Source organism: Mus caroli, unplaced genomic scaffold (genome assembly GCF_978045245.1).
Source record: "Mus caroli unplaced genomic scaffold, Mus_caroli_1 scaffold_10, whole genome shotgun sequence".
Taxonomy (NCBI): domain Eukaryota; kingdom Metazoa; phylum Chordata; class Mammalia; order Rodentia; family Muridae; genus Mus; species Mus caroli.
The window spans coordinates 118,815,997-118,839,767 of NW_028227265.1; the positions used below are offsets into that span (position 1 = coordinate 118,815,997).

At 43.9% G+C, this 23,771-nt stretch overlaps 1 protein-coding gene across 2 annotated transcripts in view; it reads right to left on the minus strand.

The window, feature by feature from the left end:
- Positions 1 to 2,635: 2,635 nt before the first annotated feature.
- The window catches only part of Myo16 (myosin XVI), a 486,437-nt gene continuing 465,301 nt past the window's right edge, over positions 2,636 to 23,771 (minus strand). For both annotated transcript variants that reach the window (XM_021170663.3, XM_029481007.2), the window contains exon 35: positions 2,636 to 3,915. In XM_021170663.3, coding sequence (XP_021026322.1) covers positions 3,688 to 3,915 — 228 coding nt within the window. In that variant the 3' untranslated portion in view covers positions 2,636 to 3,687. The remainder of the gene's footprint in view (positions 3,916 to 23,771) is intronic.

A 23,771-nucleotide genomic window follows, 5' to 3' on the forward strand; every position in this document is an offset into this window, starting at 1 on the left:
TGTGGAGGCCAGAGGTCAGGCTTTTGTCCTTAGTGGTGCCTTCCCTTTCCCACTTTCTTCTTTGTCATGGTCTGTCATCTACCTAGTAGGTTAGGTTGTCTGACCAGTGAGACGACGGATCTTCCTGTCTCCATAACACATGTGTTGTAAACATACACCACCACACCAAAGTTTTTCACACAAGTCCTGGGCACTTGCACGCAGCTTCTTGTGCTCCTGTGGCAGGCACATTACCTCCTGATCCATTTCCCCAGCTCCTAACCTTTGGGCTTGTATGGATGCTGGGCTTGAGTTTGATACCCAGCTGGAATCTGGCAGCCACTGAGTTCTGGCAGAACTCTAGCCATTCTAAGCTAGGGAATTTATAATATATTACTTTTGTACCAACAAAGTAATTAATATTTCTATGTGAAGTCCTTTCACCAATCTTGGATTTTAATTGGTTGTTACTTTTATTGAGTAGATTTATGTAATCATAATTTTACTAAATTAGATACCACTACTTAAGAATAGTAATGAGGTATTTTTTCCACTCTGGAAAATATGTTTTAAGACATCTTAACCCAATATAAACATTTTGATAGAAGTTTTTAGAGGTCCCTCATATTTTTTTTTTTAAAAAAGCAATAGAGTAGGTAGTGTTTGAACATAGCATCATAATTCTTACCAATTACATTACTAAACATAAGGTTGTGGGCCTAATACTATATCATAATAATTCATACCTTATGGTCTGGTGGCAATTAAAATGCCATCTTTTTTTTTTTTTTTTTTGCAACTGTGTGTAACTGAATATTGCTTGTGTAAAAATAATGGTCAGGGCTTTATTATCCAGAATGCTGCTTCTCACTACTTACTTACAATGCTGCCCTCATTACAGAGCTGTGCTCTGGTCTTCCAACACACACAAAGAACTGGACTTGATCTCAGTTACTACGACTGACTGGTAATTATGGATATTGTGGTGCTAGTGCTGGTGACATGCCTGTCTTTCTATCTTGCAAATTCCATAGCCTCAGTCACACTGTGCTACACAGCAATGAATGCACAGGCCATCTCTCTCCATGACCGAGAAGCAGATAGCCAAGCACAGATAGCCGGCCACGCTGATGGAGGAGTTGGCAATTAGTCTACAAAGGGTTGACTTCTGGTCTCTGAAGATTAAACAAGGGGCTCTGGAGAGACTGATTGATTCATGCTTTGTGATGCTCACAGCCCTGTAGTGGTTGAGCTCTTCCTGTTGTTCAGGTCTCTAGGCTACACCTGGATGAAGATAAGGTACTGTGATTTGGATCGCACATGTCTCAGGGACCCACCTTCATGGAAGGTCTCCCTATAGTGGACTTGTAACATAATCTCACCCTAAAAAGCTCTATTTAAATAAATGTAAGGAGTTGACAATGTTGGGCCATCAAATCGGATTGCCATGCTGGAATGGGGAGAAAGGAAAGGTGATATTTTGAAAGGTTCCATTAAAACTCCGAACTGTAATTTCAATATTAAAATAAGAATGAGCACAATGACATTATGAGTGTCTGTCAGTGCCACAAATTTAGACCCTGTGTGTTTTCCAAGTTGACACACTGCAGCTGAGACCTCAGTGTGACAGCATGCACAAGGAAGTGGACTTTTGGGGGATGACAACAAGGTCATGAGACCAGAGACAGGACCTTGAGAAAGACACCCCAGAGGCCTTGTTGCCTCTTTGCTTTTATCCCACCACATGAGCTTATAATGAGAAGATGGCTATCTGCAAACCAACAGTTGTCCCTCACTAGACATTAGCTCTCAAAAGATCCCAGTCCCCAAAGAATTCTGAGAATGGGCTTTCTCTAGTCCACTCTCATTGGGTAATTCTCTGGACAGCACAAACAGTTCATTTTAGTAATAGATACCACATCAGGGCAGTCCGAGCACTGCACCCAGGAGCAGTGTTGGCACTGCACGGTCTACTCTGTGTGGGGAACCATTCAAGGTTCCAGGTCAGCCCAGATTATTGACATTTGCAATAAATGAGTACTGGCGGAGGCCAAAGAAGTTTTGTGTCAGTAACTCTGTCACAGTCTGTGGGCTGGATTCAGAGAGATGGGAATGAAGAGGTGACAGAGAGTCTGGACAGACCTGGTTAGGAGCAAGCCGAGCACCTCCTTGATTTTGGGAGGGCAATGTAGTTAGCCATGGTGTTTCATTCTTCCTGTTGTGATGTCCTGGAGGGGCTGTGGTCCCCAGGAGAGCTAATTCTTAGATATAACAAGTCACTTCTCCTTGAGCATGCCCTTCAATTTGAAGCCACCAACCTAGAGCTCTCATAGCGACCACCTTCTTTACTGCAGAGTCAGCTGTATCCAGAGCCTCCAACAAGGCTGGGGTGCTCAGTTCTAGGCTGCTTGTTGTGCCTTGATTGCTATAGCTACTCCTAGATTTTTTTTTCTTCCTTTTTTTAATACTGTGCACTCTCTTTGTGCTAGCAGGCATCTCTTGAAGCTTACAAATAGCTATAAAGGAATATAAAGGAGAGCTGGGTGAAGGCTCTTCGTTGCTTCCACATAGCTGATCAGGAGACAAGAATTCCCAGCAAACAGCACTGACCACAAATGACTGAGACAGAATACAGTTGCACCCTTTTATTGGCACAGAAGCCCGGCAATGGCGGAAATGAATGAACAAGTCCAAGTGGCAGGGCAGGGGAGGCGGCAGATGGCTGGTGGAGCCACTGCTCAGAACTCACGGACAGTGGGCAGAAAGACATGGAGAAGCAAGGCTGTCACACACATGCGACAGCCAGTCGGGCACATAGCAAGGGAGTCATGCAGCGTCCCTAGGGAGGGCAACACACTGCTCTGTCCCGTGAGATTCAGCCTGCTTATCAGTACTGTTGAAAGTCCTGTATCATCAGCTAGGAACTTGAACCCATATGTTTTGAACCATAAACATCCTGCCATCTACGCCAAGCTGAGGGGTTGGGTGGGGACGAAGCTTAACCAATGAATGCCAAAGCCATGTGTACCCAAAGGAGATGCCTGGTGCAGGGGAGAGTGGAGGGACAGGGCACATAAACTCTACCTCTCGACCAGTGTTGCTGTAGGCGACTGTTAAAGCCAAAGCAACACAGTCCCCAGGACTTGAGGGGTTTGGGTTAAAAATAAGTACGTAGAATTTAAAAAAAAATTATCCTAGAAATGGTCTTTTAAAATCTGTATTTTGAAGAAAGGGAACATACCAGTTGTATAACATTATAAAATATGGTCATAAACATGTAAAACGGTCATCAGGTTTGTAATTCTAATGACAGACAGCTACAAAGAAATGAAACATATGTCCTATGTGCTGCACCATGTGACAGCCACTGGTAGGGTAGTGGCCACTGTGGGGTGTATTAGAAACAGCTGCCTGGAGGACCTCCCCCTTCCCCACTGCTTTGACCTCTGAACTCAGCCACATGCCTCCATGCCTCTGGCTATCTGGGAGCAGTGTGGTCCTAAAATTCAGTGTGCTATCAAGAAATGGAGAAGGAACTGGTGAGCACACACAGACCGGCACACACAGGAGGTCTTGGGTAGTCATCGTTAGTGTCCTGTGCTTTTGTGGAGAAGCCTGGTGAGACCTCAGGCATCTGAAGGCAGCCTCCTGCAGAAGCAGCCTGCAGTCACTAGATAGCTCAGACAGGTGCCCACAGTCCACGCTGTATCACATACTGCTGTCCCAGAGTTGGGAAGGCAGCCTGGTGCAGGAGCCCCCCTCAGGCTTCTTTAAGAGTGTCGGCTTCTTGCAGGGTGGCGGCGGAGGTGCTCGGGGCTCCGGGTGCTGCAGGGCTTCCTGCCAGCCTTCTCTGGCCTCACAGAGCTTCCTCCTCCAGTCCAGCAGCTCCTGCAGAGCTACGCTTTCATTCTCAGAGAGCCTCAGCTGATGGATAACCTGCAGTGGAACAGAAGAATCAAGGTAGCTACAGTGACTGAGTTGAGCAGGGGAATATGGCAGCAATGGCAGGGGGAAGGGCAGGGCTGGGGTGCAAAGAGTCAGTGGCCTTCCAAACCTCCAGCTGCAGGACCACTGGAAACAATATGGATCCAGGGAATAAGAAATGACCTCCTGCAGATGTTGACTTCATCATCAAGAGGTACCAGGAGTCATTAGCAAGTATCACATCTCCCAGCAGGACAAGAGAAAGCAGCATCAACCTGCCCTAAGTTTACAAACACTCCTGTGCCAGCTTGTATTTTCTCTTCATTTAATTCCTCTCTGAATAGATTTGCCTTTAGAAAAACAAGACTTCTTAAGCTTTACCCCAGTGCAGGAATGCTTATTCATTAACACACACATTCAGCAGGAATATCGGAATGACATAGCCCCCACTTCAGTCATACACTTTAGCCCAAGGACAGACCCACCCCACCCCCTGGAACAGTTGCTAGAACTGGGCCATACTGATATCCAAACAGTTCCCAAGCACAGAGGTAATAAGAGACAACCACTAACATGCTGCTTACTGGAGGAAGGTTAGCTGTGTCTGAGAACACATTTGCCACCTGCTACGGTGTCTAGCCACACTACCCACGTGAGGACAATGGAACAGAGACATTTGTCTAGGTGCTGGGCACTTTCTCAGATGGTAAACCTTCAGACACAGGCCCAGGCCCAGCTCTTGCTGGATAGCACCTGACATGAAGTGTATTAGCTGTTTCTACTTCGTTTACAATAGTTCCTGGAAACTGACCCTTAGGCTGCCCAGTTTATTTCAGCCTGGGCACAATGGGGTGAAAGGTTACCTTGTAAGGGGTAACCCCCACCCCACCCCGTTTTTGCGAGCAGCTGGAACTGCAGTTCTCATTACAGGCACCATTTTCTGGCTATTCTAACATTATTTTTTAAAAAGAGAAGATTATTCTTAAGAAGAACGAGGCTGAGCCGGGCGTGGTGGTGCACACCTTTAATCCCAGCACTTGGGAGGCAGAGGCAGGCCAATTTCTGAGTTCGAGGCCAGCCTGGTCTACAGAGTGAGTTCCAGGACAGCCAGGGCTACACAGAGAAACCCTGTCTTGAAAAAAACCAAAAAAAAAAAAAAAAAAAAAAAAAAGAAGAAGAAGAAGAAGAAGAAGGAACAAGATTTTAGAAGCCAGAAAAGGGGTGCCAGGAGAGAAGTAAGGAAAACCTAGAAGACTGTTCTCTCATCTCCTGGGTCCCAAATGCCTGGCTTCTAAAATAGCACCACTTCCATTCTATAATGACTTAATGACTTTTTTTTTTTTTTTTTTTAAAGACAGGGTTTCTCTGTATAGCCCTGGCTGTCCTGGAACTCACTCTGTAAACCAGGCTGGCCTCAAACTCAGAAATCCACCTACCTCTGCCTCCAAAGTGCTGGGATTAAAGGCATGTGCCACCATGCCCAGCTCCTATCATGACTTTTGATTAAACCTGAGAGAGCAGAGCTCTGTAGGACATGTATTGTGGCTCTCCCATAGAGAACGGTGCCCAGACAGACAAGCCTTATGAGCAGGCCTGGGCCAAGTCTGAACCCACACCTGAGTGGGCTGTTTAGTCATACAAGACACTTTCAACGTTTTAGTTCAAAGCACCGAAGTTGCAAAATTCAGAGTACAGCGTGGGGGTCCTCATTAGGAAAAGGAATTTCCTATACACGGGAATAGGTCGTCAGAGCAGCAGCACCTCAGTGTGGACATCTCTGGACTCCTGGTCCACTAGTCCATTCCTCCCTCAATCGCAAGGCATCCATAGAAAAGGTCTCCAAAGCGGGATGGGATGGCTCCTTAAGTGCTTATACTAGTTTCCGGGATGATCTGTACACGAGACAATTCTGCAGACTGCTTCTACCCACTATGAAATGAACCAGGAAAACTGGGCTCTGAGGAGTACATAGAATTTTCCAGCTAGCGGATGCTGTGGAGGGCTAGCAAGTGCAGGCAACTTCCTGTGAACCAGGCTTCTCCTATGAGTTCTACAAAGTCGGTGCTATTATTTTGTGGATGAGGCAGCCGAGGCACAGAAAAGTTTGTTTGCCCAACAGCACACAGAGAAGGTGGCTTCGGAGTCTGTGTTCTTAGCTATGGCTTTGTTCAGCTTATCACCCGACTTCTTCTGTCCAGGCACTTATTTAAGCTACAGTCAGGGTCTGCTAAGTGTGTGACATCCATGTGACTCTTCATGGGTGTATTTTAAAATCCCTCTGCTCTCCTCTGCTAATGTGAGATCCCACTGAGGCCAGTCTCCTGTGTTCTGAATTTTCCCACATTCAGGATACAGCATGGGGTAGGCAGAGGTGCTTTTCTTCAAGAGTGTGGACACTGGTAGTTTCTGCACTAGCCCAAGTGTATGATCTCAGCTCCTCCCTGCATCTCAGCAGCACTAACTGGACTGAATGGCTCAAACCAACCAACCAAACATCCCGACAACCAAACCAAATCAAACATTTAGAAGGACATGCAGTTAGAGGGAGGTATGATACGGATTCTGGATCCTCAGAGGACCTAGAAGACAAGAATGAGGGTTGGATAGGATCAAGATACAGTGTATCCATGTATGAAATTTTCAAAGAATGAATACAAAACTAAAAGAAGAATGTCATTGGGAAGAGAGGCCTCTTGGTCTTGCAAACTTTATATGCCTCAGTACAGGAGAACACCAGGGCAAAGAAGTGGGAGTGGGTGGGTAGGAGAGTTGGGGGGGGTAATGGGGGACTTTTGGGATAACATTTGAAATGTAAATGAAAAAAATACCTAATTAAAAAATTTTTAAAAAAAGATGTGCTGATATCCAAAGGGCCTATGATAGGAGCAGACACTGACTTCTTAATAGGAATACTGGAAACTGGGAGAGGAAAGAAACATGAATGGAATTACTGAGAGCCAACCCAGCTCTCTGTCTGACAGAGCTAGCCTTCAAAACACAGAGTGAAATAAAGACGGTGCACAAACAAAAAGTGTCCTCAGATATCGTGCATAGACAGAGACTCAAAAGGAAGGTTTCCCCTTTATATAGGAAGAGAGTGATCTCAGATGGGGAAAAAAAGTAAAATTTAAGGTTTAGGAACTCTGTAATTAGCAAGCCTGCAGGTAAACACCAATTAGGTGCTTGGAACGTCCCCTAGACAGTAAGTCTCACACAAAACACACAAGGCTGCCAACTGTAACTGCACAAGCTGGAGGCATTAAGGAAAGGTTAAAGCCTGGGCTCTAGAAATATCAGGAAAGTGATAGAAGTAATAAAATATGCTAGAATGTAATGAGTCAAGCATGCATGTCCCACCCTCTAGCCAAACCACTAAAGGAACAGAAACAATGTTTAAGCTAGGAATTCAAACAAGAGAAAGTGAATAGCAAACACTCAGTTTAACTGAAGAAAGCCAGGTGAGACAAGCCTGTAACAGAGACCTGTTCCTAACAAAGAGTAAATTCGAAACCCAGACAAAGGAACTCCAGCCTCCACTCTGCAGATGGCACTGGGCTCCCCACTGGCTGTGCCCTCCTTCTCTCTGCAACAGACACAAACACCCCTCTACATTTCCACTGCAGCATGGACTCTGCAGCATTGTCTAGGACAACTAAAAAGATGCCAGATGCGGTCCTCCATTTAAACTCCAAAAGGCACAGCTTTGAAGTCAGCATCACACTGACCTGAGCACAGAGGTGCCTGTCTCTAGGAAGCTGCTGATCCCAGTGAGACTTGGCAGGGAATTTGACAGAAAACATCTCAAATCTCTCGAGTCATGGTGTCTTCTGTGCATTCCTCTGTGTGTGTGCCTGTGTGCGTGTGTGTGAACCTTGGGCATTGTTTCTCAGATACCATCTTGTTTTGTTTTTCAAGGCAGAGTATCTCACTGACCTGGAGTTCCCCAGGAAGGCTAGGCAGCCGCATGGATACAACTGTGTCTATCTTTCCAGAACCAGGATTTACAAGCAGGTGCTGTCTGTACAAGATTTTTTGTTTGTTGGTGGGGTTTTTGTTTTGTTTTGGGTAGGTTCTGGCGCTTGAACTCAGCTCATGTTTTTTTCATAGTAAATGCTTTGCTGACTGATCTCCCCACCTTGCTTTTCTTTTTGGAAAACCAAAACCAAAACAACCACTACTCCCCCACCAAAAAACAAAAAAACAAACAAAACCAAAACAAAACCATAACAATAAAAAACAAACAACAACAACAACAAACTTTTCTCTCTTTTGAGAGCTTTGCTGTATTTACTAGAAATATTCAAATTCCCAAGTACATTATAAAATGTGAAGCTTATGCACACAAACCATTAGCAAGCCCTCTTAATGAGGGTGTTGAAGGCTTGAAATACTGAAGGGCATCCAGAGGAATGGAATCAACCAGCAAAGAGCTTTCCGTGGTTCCCCAATAAGTGAAACTCTGACTGATGGTTTCGATAATCAGCTTGAGCTCAGAATAAACCCTTTCTTTGGAGAATACCACAGCACATTCCTCAGATTCTATTTTAGAGATTAGCCCTGATTAAGGGAAATTTATTAGGCGTAAAAGGAGAAGTGCCAGACTTGCACAAAAGGGATGCCAGAATACCAGCATTATTGTTCTTCATTAAAAAAATAAGCACATGCATAGGTATGTCTAAATGGAAGTTAGACATTCTATATCTGATGCAGAGAGATTTTAAGATCATGATTTTCAGAGGCTTGTCCCAAAAGGAAAACACTATGGGGCTAATAACATTTAATTTGCTTCATTTAGATCTATTAAATTTATTAGATTGCAAAACTCAAGTAGCATGGTCTCAGAGGTGATAAAAGGGGCTTTGGTATCTCTGTATAACAGGCCAGCACCATTATGTTACTCCGGTGTGGTCCAGTACAGTGTAAACAAGAAGCATTTCAAATACCACGTGGTGTCATAGAAACACCTGCACCAGTGTCTGTCCTCTTTTGTGGTCTTATGATGTATTGGTAACAATGACACATCGCTTATTTGTTTGTCGTTTGCTATTTCCCAAGTAAAGCAAGCGCTATCATCAAGAGGCGAGACTTATTCTGGTGACATGATGGTCATTTTGCTTCTGAAAGGGAGACATTTATTTCATTTTAGGGAAAGAAGAAGTCACCGGAGGCCTTGGGCCCTGCCACATCTCAGCTCAGGGGCTGCTGGCTTCACATCAGGTGGAATTCACCCATCTATAAGACAGAGGTCACCCTACTTCATCTTCCTCTCTGGAAGGTTGCACAGAACTGTCATTAGCACTGACAGACAGGAGGCAACTGTTATGCCAAGACATAGACGGAGCCCCCATTAAACCTTTGGAGCCTATGGATTGGTCCTCTGCTCTATACACAGCTCATGGCCTGATTTGAGGAGATTCTATGGACGCCTTTCTGTGATACCTACAGTGTAGACAGAGCAGCTAGGCAAGAGAGATCTGTTTTCCTATCACTCTGTTTTTAACCATCTGTGTTGGTGAGGTTGCCGTGGTAGAAGGCTTGCAGAGGGTCTGCGTGTTGAATGGGGATGACCAGCTGAGCAACAGGAAAAGGGAAATAGCGCAGACTGGAACCATGACCCTGAACTTCACTCCTTACAGGGACCTTGAAGACATGGTAGATCTGGAACTGTAGCTGAGCTTGGCCTGAAGGTCTGCCCTATGGAGAGCAGGGCTGGGCTAGATGTTCAATGTGGCCCTAGATCTTGGTCATAGAATATAGCTCACAATCATTTAACCAATAAGAACCAGTCGAGGGGTAGGTGACTGACATGTGAGAACAGGCATGAAGGAGGAGTAGCTGTGGAGGCTTCACGTTGACTTGATGACGTCCCCTAGAATTGCTGAAGGAGTCCTGATGCCCAAATTAAATACCATTCGATGAAAGAGCTTCTCTCCGTGAGTGACCCTGAGGCATGGCCCCGAGTCTCCCCTTTGTTATGAAAGAAAAGTTCACCAGATGCTGAGCCCTGCTGAAGTCAGTATAAGTGATTTAGGTGTAGTTGGTCACAGTCGCAGATGTGATTTAAAACAAAGGAGCACGGTACATGCTGAGGAGAGAGGCTGCGAGCAGTTCTCATGTTTTAATTTCAGGTGTCAAATACAATACTGTAACCATATATATTAGCATCAGGACTTCCTAAACTTATGACATCACATAAGTGACAGTGCAGCCTGCAGCATATTCCCAGAATCCACTTGGCTCACCTCCCACCTTTACCTGTGTTACGTCATTTTCTATATAAATAAGGAGAACAACCCCGCCCCCCTTCTCCTCCTCTTCTCTTTCTGCCACCACCTTGTCTCTCCCAATAAAACCTCTTCCACATAGAACTGTCTTGGTCTAGTGTGCTATTGAGATGCGACCTGCCATTCTAACACATCAATATATGCACGTTGTTAGGAGCAATTTAAGCAACTTTTTAACAAAAACATTTCAACTTTTATGTGTGTGAATGTTTTGTCTACATGTATGTCTGTGTATCACCTATACATCTGGTGCCTGCCTGGTCAGAATCCCATGGAACTAGAGTTACAGGCAATTGTGAATTTTCAGTTGGATGCTGGGAAGTGAACCTGGGTCCTCTGTAAGGGCAGCAACTGCTCTTAAAAGTTGAGCTGAGGTTTCTCTCCTGCCCCCTTGAACAACTCTTAAACACAGTGGTTCTGAAATAGTGACTGAAGGCTTAGAGGTCCTCATGTTAAAACGTCTTACATTTGTAAATTTGTGATTTTTCTTTTTGAAAAAGCATCACATTAAGAAAAATTTGCATCATTTGAACACATCCTTGTGTGACTCTTGTCATTTTTCTAGTTTGTTGATGGATGGTGGTGGCAGACACCTTTAATCCCAGCACTTGGAAAACCAGAGATAGACAGATCTCTGAGTTTGAGGCCAGTCTGGTGTACAGACAACAGAGCTGGCTGCTACTGCTACAGCTACAGCTAGAGCTACAGAGCTAGCTGCAGGACAGGCAGGGAGGTCTATGCAGAGGAAAACCTGTCTCAAAAAATCAAAAACATAAACAAGTGAACAAAAACAGAACAAAAAAGAAAGAAAGAGAAAAATCACCGCAAGTTGTCTGCCGGATGCTGTGGTATAGACAGATGGAAAGAACCCATACACTTCGCTCTCCTCTGAGCAAACCTAGTGACAGTGCAGAGATAAGTCAGGTCAAAGGCTGTGCTGCAGACACATAGAAAGCAGCTGTAGAGGTCATGGGTAGCCATGGCAGGAAAGATCAAGCTGATAGAAACTGCGCATGCTTCTGCCAACTCCTATTCAATCCCGGTTTCAGCAGTCACTGAGCCAGAAGCAATCTTTACCTGAGTGTCATGGATCTTAATTTTACTATAGGCTTTTATTTTTAATGTATTTTAAGGTCACAACTGCATTATGAGCCAAGATTATAAAGAAAGTTCACATAGCACTGTGTGCATACTTGTAGTTAACACGCCAGTAAAAATAATTGTCAGGTGTTAAGGGTTGAGGAGAATATGTTTTTCACTTAGAATGAGCAATCTCTCTCGTGCAGGTTGGAGAAGTGCTAATCTGTCCAGTGTGCATCTGTTGCTGCCTGACCAGACAGCACTGCCCTTTGGCATTCAGTATAGGCGCTTAGAGCATCAGTGTGATCGGTGTGCGAATGCTTGCTGTGCTCAAGAGAAGAGAGGAACATTAGCAGAATAGAATTCACTCCTGGGTTCATTTTTTAACTCAACAACAAGAAATCCTGACTTCATCTCTTGCCATTTTCTCTGTGGAAGACCTTAGAGGTCTACAGCTTCAAGCAATGCCAGGCTCGCCTGGTTCCATTGAACACATCTTATGCTGTGGGGACTCTCACAGCCCACAGACTCAGATAAGCCCTTTCACATTCGGGAAGCCCTGGGAACTTACTAAAAACGTGCTGCTGGGAATCCCAAGGATGTGGGTGGTCCTGCAGCCCTGGTTTGCAATGCATTCCATCATGCCTGGACAGGCTTGAATAACCAGTGGGCAGGGTTGTGGAGGGAGAGGGAGACTGCCCCTAGGAGACCTCTTGCTGGCAAAGAATAAAGAGACTTAAACCCAATGGATTAAATGAGTTTATAGTATGCCTGAAAGTGTTATCTGGGGATGGAATGGGGGGTGGGGGTAGGGAATGGCATCTTTCTTTTTTTTTTTTTTTTATTTGGTTTTTCGAGACAGGGTTTCTCTGTGTAGCCCTGGCTGTCCTGGCACTCACTTTGTAGACCAGGCTGGCCTCGAACTCAGAAATCCGCCTGCCTCTGCCTCCCGAGTGCTGGGATTAAAGGCGTGCGCCACCACGCCCGGCGAATGGCATCTTTCTAAGACAGGTCCAAACCAAGGCTCTTAGCTTGAACAGCTTCACAAACCAAATTGTTTGGTGGGCAATTGAAAACCAGGCTGGAGAGATGACTCAGCGGTTAAGAGCACTGACTACTCTTTCAGAGGTCCTGAGTTCAATTCCCAACAACCACATTGTGGCTCACAATCAGATCTGTTATGGGATCTGATGCACTCTTCTGCCATGTCTGAAGACAGCTATGGTGTATAATAATAAATAATATTTTTAAAAAGGATACTTGAAGCCAGGCAGTGGTGACACACACCTTTAATCCTAGCACTTGGGAGGCAGAGGCAGGCAGATTTCTGAGTTCGAGGCCAGCCTGGTCTACAAAGTGAGTTCCAGGACAGCCAGGACTATACAGAGAAACCCTGTCTCAAAAAAATGAAACAACAACAACAACAACAACAACAACAACAACAAAAAAAATCAAAAACCTTGAAAACCATCCTGTGATTTTTTTTTTCAGACTTAATATTCCAAAGAACTGAAGACTTTGACAGCTCTTCTAGTTTAGTTGGGAGAGGTTCACATGTCACAGTGAATAGGGGACCTGGGAAATCAGATCTAAAGGTCCATTTCACAACCAGTGGCTGAGGCATCAGGACCAGACTACCTAGAGTCAGCATTTGTTTCCAGCATCCTCCTGTGATATTATATCACCTGATTGACACAGGTTCACCTACAGCAACACTTAATACTGTGCTCTGCTAGCACGGAGAGTTTCTATGAGGAGGACATGAAGCTGTGTGCACTGAGATGTTTTCACAGCCTCTGATGTGTAGACAATCGAAGTGCAAGACACTTTCTAGCTTGGAGACTAGTTTTCCTTAAACAAAATCCTAGTCTCACAAGGTCTGTAACGGGAAGATCCCTCCATAGAACCTATGATCCATAGAAAAGAATGGTACAACCTGGAACACACAGCTGGGGATAAAAGCCACAGTGTCCCTGTGGTCTCACAGAGTCTGGATGACTTCATGTTCAAAATTGAGACAGTTACATAATTTCTACTTCCCCTGCTCAGATCCTATATTCTCTTATGTTGCCCCACAGCTAGGAAATATCAATTAAAAATGAAGATAGAACTTGCTACAGTGACATGTAGATTCAGTTCATGCATGTTCTTTCTTTTTAACTGTTTATCTAATTTCATGTGTGTGTGTGTGTGTGTGTGTGTGTGTGTGATTGCATAAGTTTATGTGCACTGTGTTCATGCAGGAGCCCAAGGAGGCCAGAAGAGGTCGTCAGATACCCTGTAACTGGAGATGCAGATGGCTGAGCTGACTTGTGGGTTCTGGGAACTGAAATCAGAGCCTCTGCAAGAGCAGCAAGTAAACTTAGTCACTGAGCCACATCTCTAGTCCATGTTCTTTCTCATAAGTGAGACTGACAGTTACATCAGAGGTTAGAAAAACAATGACGAGCCTAGAGGGAGCGAGAGATACGTGAGGGCTGTAGGCTTAGCACAGCTGCAAGCGTTTGCTCATTTTCAGCAGCTTCCTGCCATGCTATTAATAGGGTTCCATAAGGTGAGCTGATTAGATTGCTCAACTCTCCCAGACTTCTCATGGACCTGCAGTTCTTTGGACAGCACTAATTATTAGCAACTGATTCCTGAGATTTTTTACCTCAAGTCTTTCATCTCCAGCATTAAAATCATCTTTGTAAATAATTCAGACATGAAGTCATATTGCTGTTCATTTATCTCAGAATTGATTTTTCTATCGACCATTTACCCAAAGGTGAAAAGAGGCATGTGCTGACATTTATGGAAATTAAAAGAAGGTAGCCCTAGCTGTCCCAACACTGAATATCAGTGTTTCAGATGCAAATCCCATTTCCACTCGCTGCTAACAAGACATGGGAAGAAAGAAAGTAAGAAAATGATATTTGAAAATCAGACTATATAATCAAGGAACATTTTTGTGACTCTTAAAGATATGGCTTAAAGCAGATGAGACTTGGAACCAAGGGAGCACTTTGTGTTAATTGCAAGCTGGTGTTTGAGATAGAGTTTCATGCTTGTCCATCCGGCTGATTGGGAAAGGCAGTGCACCTCAGGCTCAGCACCATCTTCTTGCCCCAGCCTCTCAAGCAGCTGAGCTTACACGTGTGAGCTACCGTGTCCCACTGGAAAGTCTGTGGTTACGGGGATATGCATCTTTCTATTTCATTAAAAAAAACAAAAACAAAACAAAATAAAAAGAAACAAACACAGCACCAAATGTATCTAAAAGTGGAAACGTCACCTGTAGTTTGGACTGAACAAAGTTGACCCCCCTATCCCACCCCCAACCCAGGACAGGTTGCTGTGCATCGGTCCAGTGGCATTTACTCCATTTACTGGTGGGATTTTGGTCCTTGTAGCCTCAGGTTTAAACACAGGGTAAGCAGTTTCCCCCAAAGGCACAGGAAGCTTTTACTGACCCCAAGCATGGCTGTGTCTAGACCTAGTTAAGGATAAGTCTGTCCTTCCACATCTGGATGATGTGATTTCTGAAACATTCAAGACCTATTCTTACTAATAACAATTAGCATTGCAGAAAAAAAATACCTGTTGGGATTTCAATCGACATTTATTTGGATTTGCTGCTGATTTCCTGCTATCAACTTATGACTCAAAAAAAGAAATAAAAAAGCCTGTATGTTTCTATATGTCCATTGAAAGTGATGAAACTCGGCATTAGTTAGGGAAGCAGAAACCGGCATGAGTAGGGCCACAGGCCTCATCCGGACGGATCAGCGCTGGGGTAGCGGGAGCGCAGGGTTGCCTGACACCCGCCAGCTACCCACGACCCCCGCCGCAGGATTTTGGGACTGCTGGTGAGTGGAACACAGCTTCTGCTCCAGTCCAATCACGCGGGACCTGAGACTGCTCTGGTTGGGGAGAGAGAAATCCGGCCTACATAGGGCCACAACCCTCCTCCAGTCAGAAAAGCACCAGGGCAGCTGGGGCGCAGGGTCGACTGACACTCGCCAGCTACCCACAACACCCGCCACAGGAGCTTAAGACTTCTGGTGAGTGGAGCACAGCTTCTGCTCCAATCCAAGTGCTCGGGACCTGAGACTGCATTAGTTAGGGAAGCAGAAACCGGCCTGAGTAGGGCCACAGGCCTCATCCGGCCGGATCAGCGCCGGGGTAGCGGGAGAGCAGGGTGGCCTGACACCCACCAGCTACCCACGACCCCCGCCGCAGGATTTTGGGACTGCTGGTGAGTGGAACACAGCTTCTGCTCCAATCTTTAAACAGTGACAACGATGACAACTAACCCCAGAGATTACCAGATGTCGAAAGGTAAACGTAATAATCTTACTAACAGAAACCAAGACCACTCACCATCATCAGAACCCAGCACCCCCACTTCGCCCAGTCCAGAGCACCCCAACACACCAGAAGAGCTAGACACGGATTTAAAAGCATATCTCCTGATGATGATAGAGGACTTCAAGAAGGACTTTAATAACACACTTAAAGAAATGCAGGAGAACACTGCTAAACAGGCAGAAGACAATAAAGAGGAAGCACAAAAATCCCTTAAAGAATTGCAGAACACTGCTAAAGAGTTACAAATCCTTAAAGAAAAACAGGATAACATAATCAAACGGGTAGAAGTCCTTACAGAAAAACAGGAAAACACATCCAAACAGATGATGGAAATGAACAAAACCATACTAGACCTAAAAAGGGAAGTAGACACAATAAAGAAAACCCAAAAAGAGGCAACACTGGAGATAGAAACCCTAGGAAAGAAATCTGGAACCATAGATACGAGCATCAGCAACAGAATACAAGAGATGGAAGAGAGAATCTCAGGTGCAGAAGATTCCATAGAGAACATCGGCACAACAATCAAGGAAAATGTAAAATGCAAAAAGATCCTAACTCAAAACATCCAAGAAATACAGGACGCAATGAGAAGACCAAACCTACGGATAATAGGAGTGGATGAGAATGAAGATTTTCAACTCAAAGGACCAGCAAACATCTTCAACAAAATTATAGAAGAAAACTTCCCAAATCTAAAGAAAGAGATGCCCATGAACATACAAGAAGCCTACAGAACTCCAAATAGACTGGACCAGAAAAGAAATACCTCCCGACACATAATAATCAGAACAACAAATGCTCTAAATAAAGATAGAATACTAAAAGCAGTAAGAGAAAAAGGCCAAGTAACATATAAAGGCAAGCCTATCAGAATTACACCAGATTTTTCACCAGAGACTATGAAGGTCAGAAGATCCTGGACGGATGTTATACAGACACTAAAAGAACACAAATTCCAGCCCAGGCTACTATACCCAGCCAAACTCTCAATTAACATAGATGGAGAAACCAAAGTATTCCACGACAAAACCAAATTCACACATTATCTCTCCACGAATCCAGCCCTTCAAAGGATAATAACAGAAAAAAACCAATACAAGGACAGGAACCACGCCCTAGAAACAAGAAGAAGGTAATCCCTCAACAAACCTAAAAGAAGACAGCCACAAGAACAAAATGCCAACTTTAACAACAATAATAACAGGAAACAACAATTACTTTTCCTTAATATCTCTTAATATCAATGGACTCAACTCCCCGATAAAAAGACATAGACTAACGAACTGGCTACACAAACAAGACCCAACATTTTGCTGCTTACAGGAAACTCATCTCAGAGAAAAGGATAGACACTACCTCAGAATGAAAGGCTGGAAAACAATTTTCCAAGCAAATGGCAAGAAGAAACAAGCTGGAGTAGCCATTCTAATATCTGATAAGATTGACTTCCAACCCAAAGTCATTAAAAAAGACAGGGAGGGACACTTCATACTCATCAAAGGTAAAATCCTCCAAGAGGAACTATCAATCCTGAATATCTATGCTCCAAACACAAAGGCAGCCACATTCATTAAAGAAACTTTAGTAAATCTCAAAGCACACATTGCACCTCATACAATAATAGTGGGAGACTTCAACACACCACTTTCACCAATGGACAGATCATGGAAACAGAAACTAAACAGGGACACAGTGAAACTAACAGAAATTATGAATCAAATGGATCTGGCAGATATCTACAGAACATTCTATCCTAAAACAAAAGGATATACCTTCTTCTCAGCACCTCATGGTACCTTCTCCAAAATTGATCACATAATTGGTCACAAAGCAGGCCTCAACAGATACAAAAATATTGAAATTGTCCCATGCATCCTATCAGATCACCATGGACTAAGGCTGATCTTCAATAACAAAATAAATAATAGAAAGCCAACCTTCACGTGGAAACTGAACAACACTCTTCTCAATGATACCTTGGTCAAGGAAGGAATAAAGAAAGAAATTAAGGACTTTTTAGAGTTCAATGAAAATGAAGCCACAACATACCCAAACTTATGGGACGCAATGAAAGCATTTCTAAGAGGAAAACTCATAGCTCTGAGTGCCTCCAAAAGGAAACTAGAGAGAGCACACATTAGCAGCTTGACAACACACCTAAAAGCACTAGAACAAAAGGAAGCAAATTCACCCAAGAGGAGTAGACGGCAGGAAATAATCAAACTCAGGGGTGAAATCAACCAAGTGGAAACAAGAAAAACTATTCAAAGAATCAACCAATCAAGGAGCTGGTTCTTTGAGAAAATCAACAAGATAGATAAACCCTTAGCCAGACTCACTAGAGGGCACAGGGAAAGCATCCTAATTAACAAAATCAGAAATGAAAAAGGAGACATAACAACAGATCCTGAAGACATCCAAAACACCATCAGATCCTTCTACCAAAGGCTATACTCAACAAAACTGGAGAACCTGGATGAAATGGAGAAGTTCCTAGACAGATACCAGGTACCAAAGTTGAATCAAGATCAGGTTAATGATCTAAACAGCCCTATATCCCCCAAAGAAATAGAAGCAGTCATTAATAGTCTCCCAACTAAAAAAAGCCCAGGACCAGATGGGTTTAGTGCAGAGTTCTATCAGACCTTCAAAGAAGATCTAATCCCAGTTCTTCACAAACTATTCCACAAAATAGAAACAGAAGGTACTCTACCCAACTCCTTCTATGAAGCCACAATTACTCTGATACCTAAACCACAAAAAGACCCAACAAAGATAGAAAACTTCAGACCAATATCCCTTATGAATATTGATGCAAAAATCCTCAATAAAGTTCTTGCTAACCGAATCCAAGAACACATCAAAACAATCATCCATCCTGACCAAGTAGGTTTCATCCCAGGGATGCAGGGATGGTTCAATATACGGAAATCCATCAACGTAATCCAGTATATAAACAAACTCAAAGACAAAAACCACATGGTCATCTCGTTAGATGCGGAAAAAGCATTTGACAAGATCCAACACCCATTCATGATAAAAGTCTTGGAAAGATCAGGAATTCAAGGCCCATACCTAAACATGATAAAAGCAATCTACAGCAAACCAGTAGCCAACATCAAAGTAAATGGTGAGAAGCTTGAAGCAATCCCTCTAAAATCAGGGACTAGACAAGGCTGTCCACTTTCTCCATACCTATTCAACATTGTACTTGAAGTCCTAGCCAGAGCAATTCGACAACAAAAGGAGATCAAAGGGATACAAATTGGAAAAGATGAAGACAAAATATCACTCTTTGCAGATGATATGATAGTATATATAAGTGACCCTAAAAATTCCACCAGAGAACTCCTAAGCCTGATAAACAGCTTCGGTGAAGTAGCTGGATATAAAATTAACTCAAACAAATCAATGGCCTTTCTCTACACAAAGAATAAACAGGCTGAGAAAGAAATTAGGGAAACAACACCCTTCTCAATAGTCACGAATAATATAAAATATCTTGGCGTGACTCTAACTAAGGAAGTGAAAGATCTGTATAATAAAAACTTCAAGTCTCTGAAGAAAGAAATTCTAGACGATCTCAGAAGATGGAAAGATCTCCCATGCTCATGGATTGGCAGGATCAACATTGTAAAAATGGCTATCTTGCCAAAAGCAATCTACAGATTCAATGCAATCCCCATCAAAATTCCAAATCAATTCTTCAACGAATTAGAAAGTGCAATCTGCAAATTCATCTGGAATAACAAAAAACCTAGGATAGCAAAAACTCTTCTCAAGGATAAAAGAACCTCTGGTGGAATCACCATGCCGGACCTAAAGCTCTACTACAGAGCAATTGTGATAAAAACTGCATGGTACTGGTATAGTGACAGACAAATAGACCAATGGAATAGAATTGAAGATCCAGAAATGAACCCACACACCTACGGTCACTTGATCTTCGACAAGGGAGCTAAAAACATCCAGTGGAAGAAAGACAGCATTTTCAACAAATGGTGCTGGCACAACTGGTTGTTAACATGTAGAAGAATGCGAATCGATCCATTCCTATCTCCTTGTACTAAGGTCAAGTCTAAGTGGATCAAGGAACTTCACATAAAACCAGAGACACTGAAACTTATAGAGGAGAAAGTGGGGAAAAGCCTTGAAGATATGGGCACAGGGGAAAAATTCCTGAATAGAACAGTAATGGCTTGTGCTGTAAGATCGAGAATTGACAAGTGGGACCTCATGAAACTACAAAGCTTCTGCAAGGCTAAAGACACCATCAAAAAGACAAAAAAACCACCAACAGATTGGGAAAGGATCTTCACCTATCCTAAATCAGATAAGGGACTAATATCCAATATATATAAAGAACTCAAGAAGGTGGACTCCAGAAAGTCAAATAACCCCATTAAAAAATGGGGCTCAGAACTGAACAAAGAATTCTCACCTGAGGAATACCGAATGGCAGAGAAGCACCTGAAAAAATGTTCAACATCCTTAATCATCAGGGAAATGCAAATCAAAACAACCCTGAGATTCCACCTCACACCAGTCAGAATGGCTAAGATCAAAAATTCAGGTGACAGCAGATGCTGGCGAGGATGTGGAGAAAGAGGAACACTCCTCCATTGTTGGTGGGATTGCAAGCTTGTACAACCACTCTGGAAATCAGTCTGGCAGTTCCTCAGAAAATTGGACATAGTACTACCGGAGGATCCAGCAATACCTCTCCTGGGCATATATCCAGAAGATGTCCCAACCGGTAAAAAGGACACATGCTCCACTATGTTCATAGCAGCCCTATTTATAATAGCCAGAAGCTGGAAAGAACCCAGATGTCCCTCAACAGAGGAATGGATACAGAAATTATGGTACATTTACACAATGGAGTACTACTCAGCTATTAAAAAGAATGAATTTATGAAATTCCTAGCCAAATGGATGGACCTGGAGGGCATCATCTTGAGTGAAGTAACACAATCACAAAAGAACTCACACAATATGTATTCACTGATAAGTGGATATTAGCCCAAACTTAGGATACCCAAGATATAAGATACAATTTGCTAAACGCATGAAACTCAAGAAGAATGAAGACCAAAGTGTGGACACTGTGCACCTTCTTAGAATTGGGAACAAAACACCCAGGGAAGGAGTTACAGAGACAAAGTTCGTAGCTGTGATGAAATTATGGACCATTTAGAGACTGCCGTATCCAGGGATCCATCCCATAATCAGCTTCTAAGCGCTGACACCATTGCATACACTAGCAAGATTTTGCTGAAAGGACCCAAATATAGCTGTCTCTTGTGAGACAATGCCGGGGCCTAGCAAACACAGGAGTGGATGTTCACAGTCAGCTATTGGATGTATCACAGGGCTCCCAATGGAGAAGCTAGAGAAAGTACCCAAGGAGCTAAAGGGATCTGCAACCCTATTGTTGGAACAACATGATGTACTAACCAGAACCCCGGAGCTCTTGTCTCTAGCTTCATATGTATTGAAAGATGGCCTAGTTGGCCATCAATGGAAAGAGAGGCCCATTGGACTTGCAAACTTTATATGCCCCAATATAGGGGAATGCCAGGGCCAAAAGAATGGGAATGGGTGGGTAGGGAAGTGGGGGGCGCTATGGGGGACTTTTGGGATAGCATTGGAAATGTAATTGAGGAAAATATGTAATAAAAATATTAAAAATCAAAAAAAAAAAAAAAAGAAAGTGATGAAACTCAAGACTGAAGAGAGATCTCAGCAGCAACACTGCTTGTCCCAACTCAAAAGTTAGGCAGATGTAGACAGTGCCCTGTATACTCAGCCATTGGAAGGCAGAGACAAGGGATCCCTGAGGCAAGTTGGCTAGCTAGACTGGTGAGCTCTAGGTTCAACTCAGAGATTCTGGATCAATAAGGAGGCAAACAACCAAGGATAACCCCTGTTATTGTGAACCTTCAAGAGTTACCACACAAAGGCATACGCATGCACACATATCTACACATCCATGTTTACCTGCACATGAGAGCATGGATACACACACACACACACACACACACACACCTCACATACCCAAAAGAAGAGAAAGTGACAAAAGAAACACTTGGGATTGATGACACAGACCTGGTGAATATTTATAGTAATGCCATTATTGTTCAATGACTGGGACCTGGGAAACTAATGAAAAAGCTTGAACCTTATAGACTGGAAACTCGGAAAAGTAAACGTATGTTAAAACCCCCTTTCACATATTTTCTTGGAATGATAGAGAGTCATGACAAATCAAAGGAGGCCTGACTAAAGACGGTTAATCCACACCTCTCCTCAAAGCATAAGTTGTGTTCATGGCTTGTCCACAATTGTCAGCATCTCTGCCTTCCTTCCCTTGCCTAAAGCACCAAGCCTGCATGCAGAACCATCAGAAGCACTGAAAGCTTTGGATGCACTCATTGCTGTCTTTTCCCACAGACTGTATGCGGGACTGGGATAGGCAGCCTAATTTGGTTGAATGAGGCTTGCTCAGGTGACCCAGTAGAAAACTCTACAAGGGACTGAAAAGTGAGCCATGTTCCCAGAGTCAGGTACCTGACACCACAGAGCCCCCAACTCCATAATTCTGTGACTATAAGTCATGCAGGCAATGTCCCAAGCTCCTGGCATTCTGGCTAGACTCCACCCCCACAGTCACCTGACTGTATCTAGGTATGCTCCTCCCCACAGTTATCTGATAGCCCAGCCCACTATAACAGGGGCTGCTTGGCCCCTCCTCACTCTTTTTAGCTCTCACCTTTCTTACTCTCATCTCTAGCCCTCCTTCTCTCTCTCCCTTCCCCCTTGCTCCACGTGGCCATGGCCGACCTCTCTCCCTCTTTCTACCTTCTCTCTTCCCTCCTGACTTTCTACAATAAAGCTCTAAAACCATAGACTGTCTCTGTTCATCAAGGCCTGCCATGCTTGACCAATGGGATAGGCTTTCCCCTAATGATCCACATCTAGCCTCCCGCCTGGAAGGCCTTCCTGCACTCCAGTCATTGACCAGACCAAGGACTCTTGCCCATGTGGGAACCATCCAGCTCCCCCTCTCCCACTGCCCTCTCCTTCCTTCAGCCCCAGGGCTGATGAGCCGCCCCTGGGGCCCTCATTTGTTCTCAGCTCCTCCGTGGTATCCACTGTGGGATGCCAGAGACTGAGAACCTGTTATCTAGGAGTGCCCCTTGTCCACTCAGCCCACCCCCACCACGAGAGCTGGGATTCCATGGCTTCACACAGCCAGACACCCACCCGGGGCTATGTGGAAAGCCTGCAGCAGTTCTTCCGAATCTGCCTGCCCAGAGCACTGGAACTCTGGCAGGGCGCGAGTTTTCTCCCACTCCCTCTTTCCCCCACACCCACGGCCCCGCAACTGTATATTTCAGTTCAGGTATACGGACATGAAACACCTGTAAGGTTTTGTTTCTGTTCCTTGCAATAGTATCCATGTTTTAGGTCCATATTATCATTCTAGTAACCACTCACAAGCTCAGGAAAGAAAGAGGTTAAATATTATTAGCACCTTTCTGAGACACAGAAATTCATCTTTAGATGCTGTAGTCACTGGGCTGTACATGTAACGTGAGAATGTGTATTCAGATACACAGGGATTAGTTGGTCTGCTCTAGTCACGTTATCTTCTGAGAGGTTTCCCTCTTCATCCATCAGTTAGCAAATGTATTTAAGTCCTTAAGTGAAAATTGAAGGAACTGTGGCTTATTCTGTAAGGCTTAATCAGAAGCGCCCAACACGACCTGTATCCCTCCAGGCACCTCATGCAAAAACAACAGCACACAGAGAGATCTCCAGGCAGTTTAGCATTCATCAATAGTGCATCTGGGATAGAGAGATGTTCAGTAGTTAAGAATGCATACAGCCCTCACAGCGAACCCAGTTTAGCTCCTAGCAACTGCATCAGGTGTTCACAACCACCTACAGCTTCAGGTCCAGAAGATCCAAAGCCTCTGTGTTCCTAAGGCACCAATTCTTACATAGCCACCTCCCTTCACACACACACACACACACACACACACACACACACACACACACACAAATACACACAATTAAAAATAAAATAAATCTGAAAAAAAATCACCAATAATTTGTCCATGTAATTACTGTTGAAACATGGAAGAG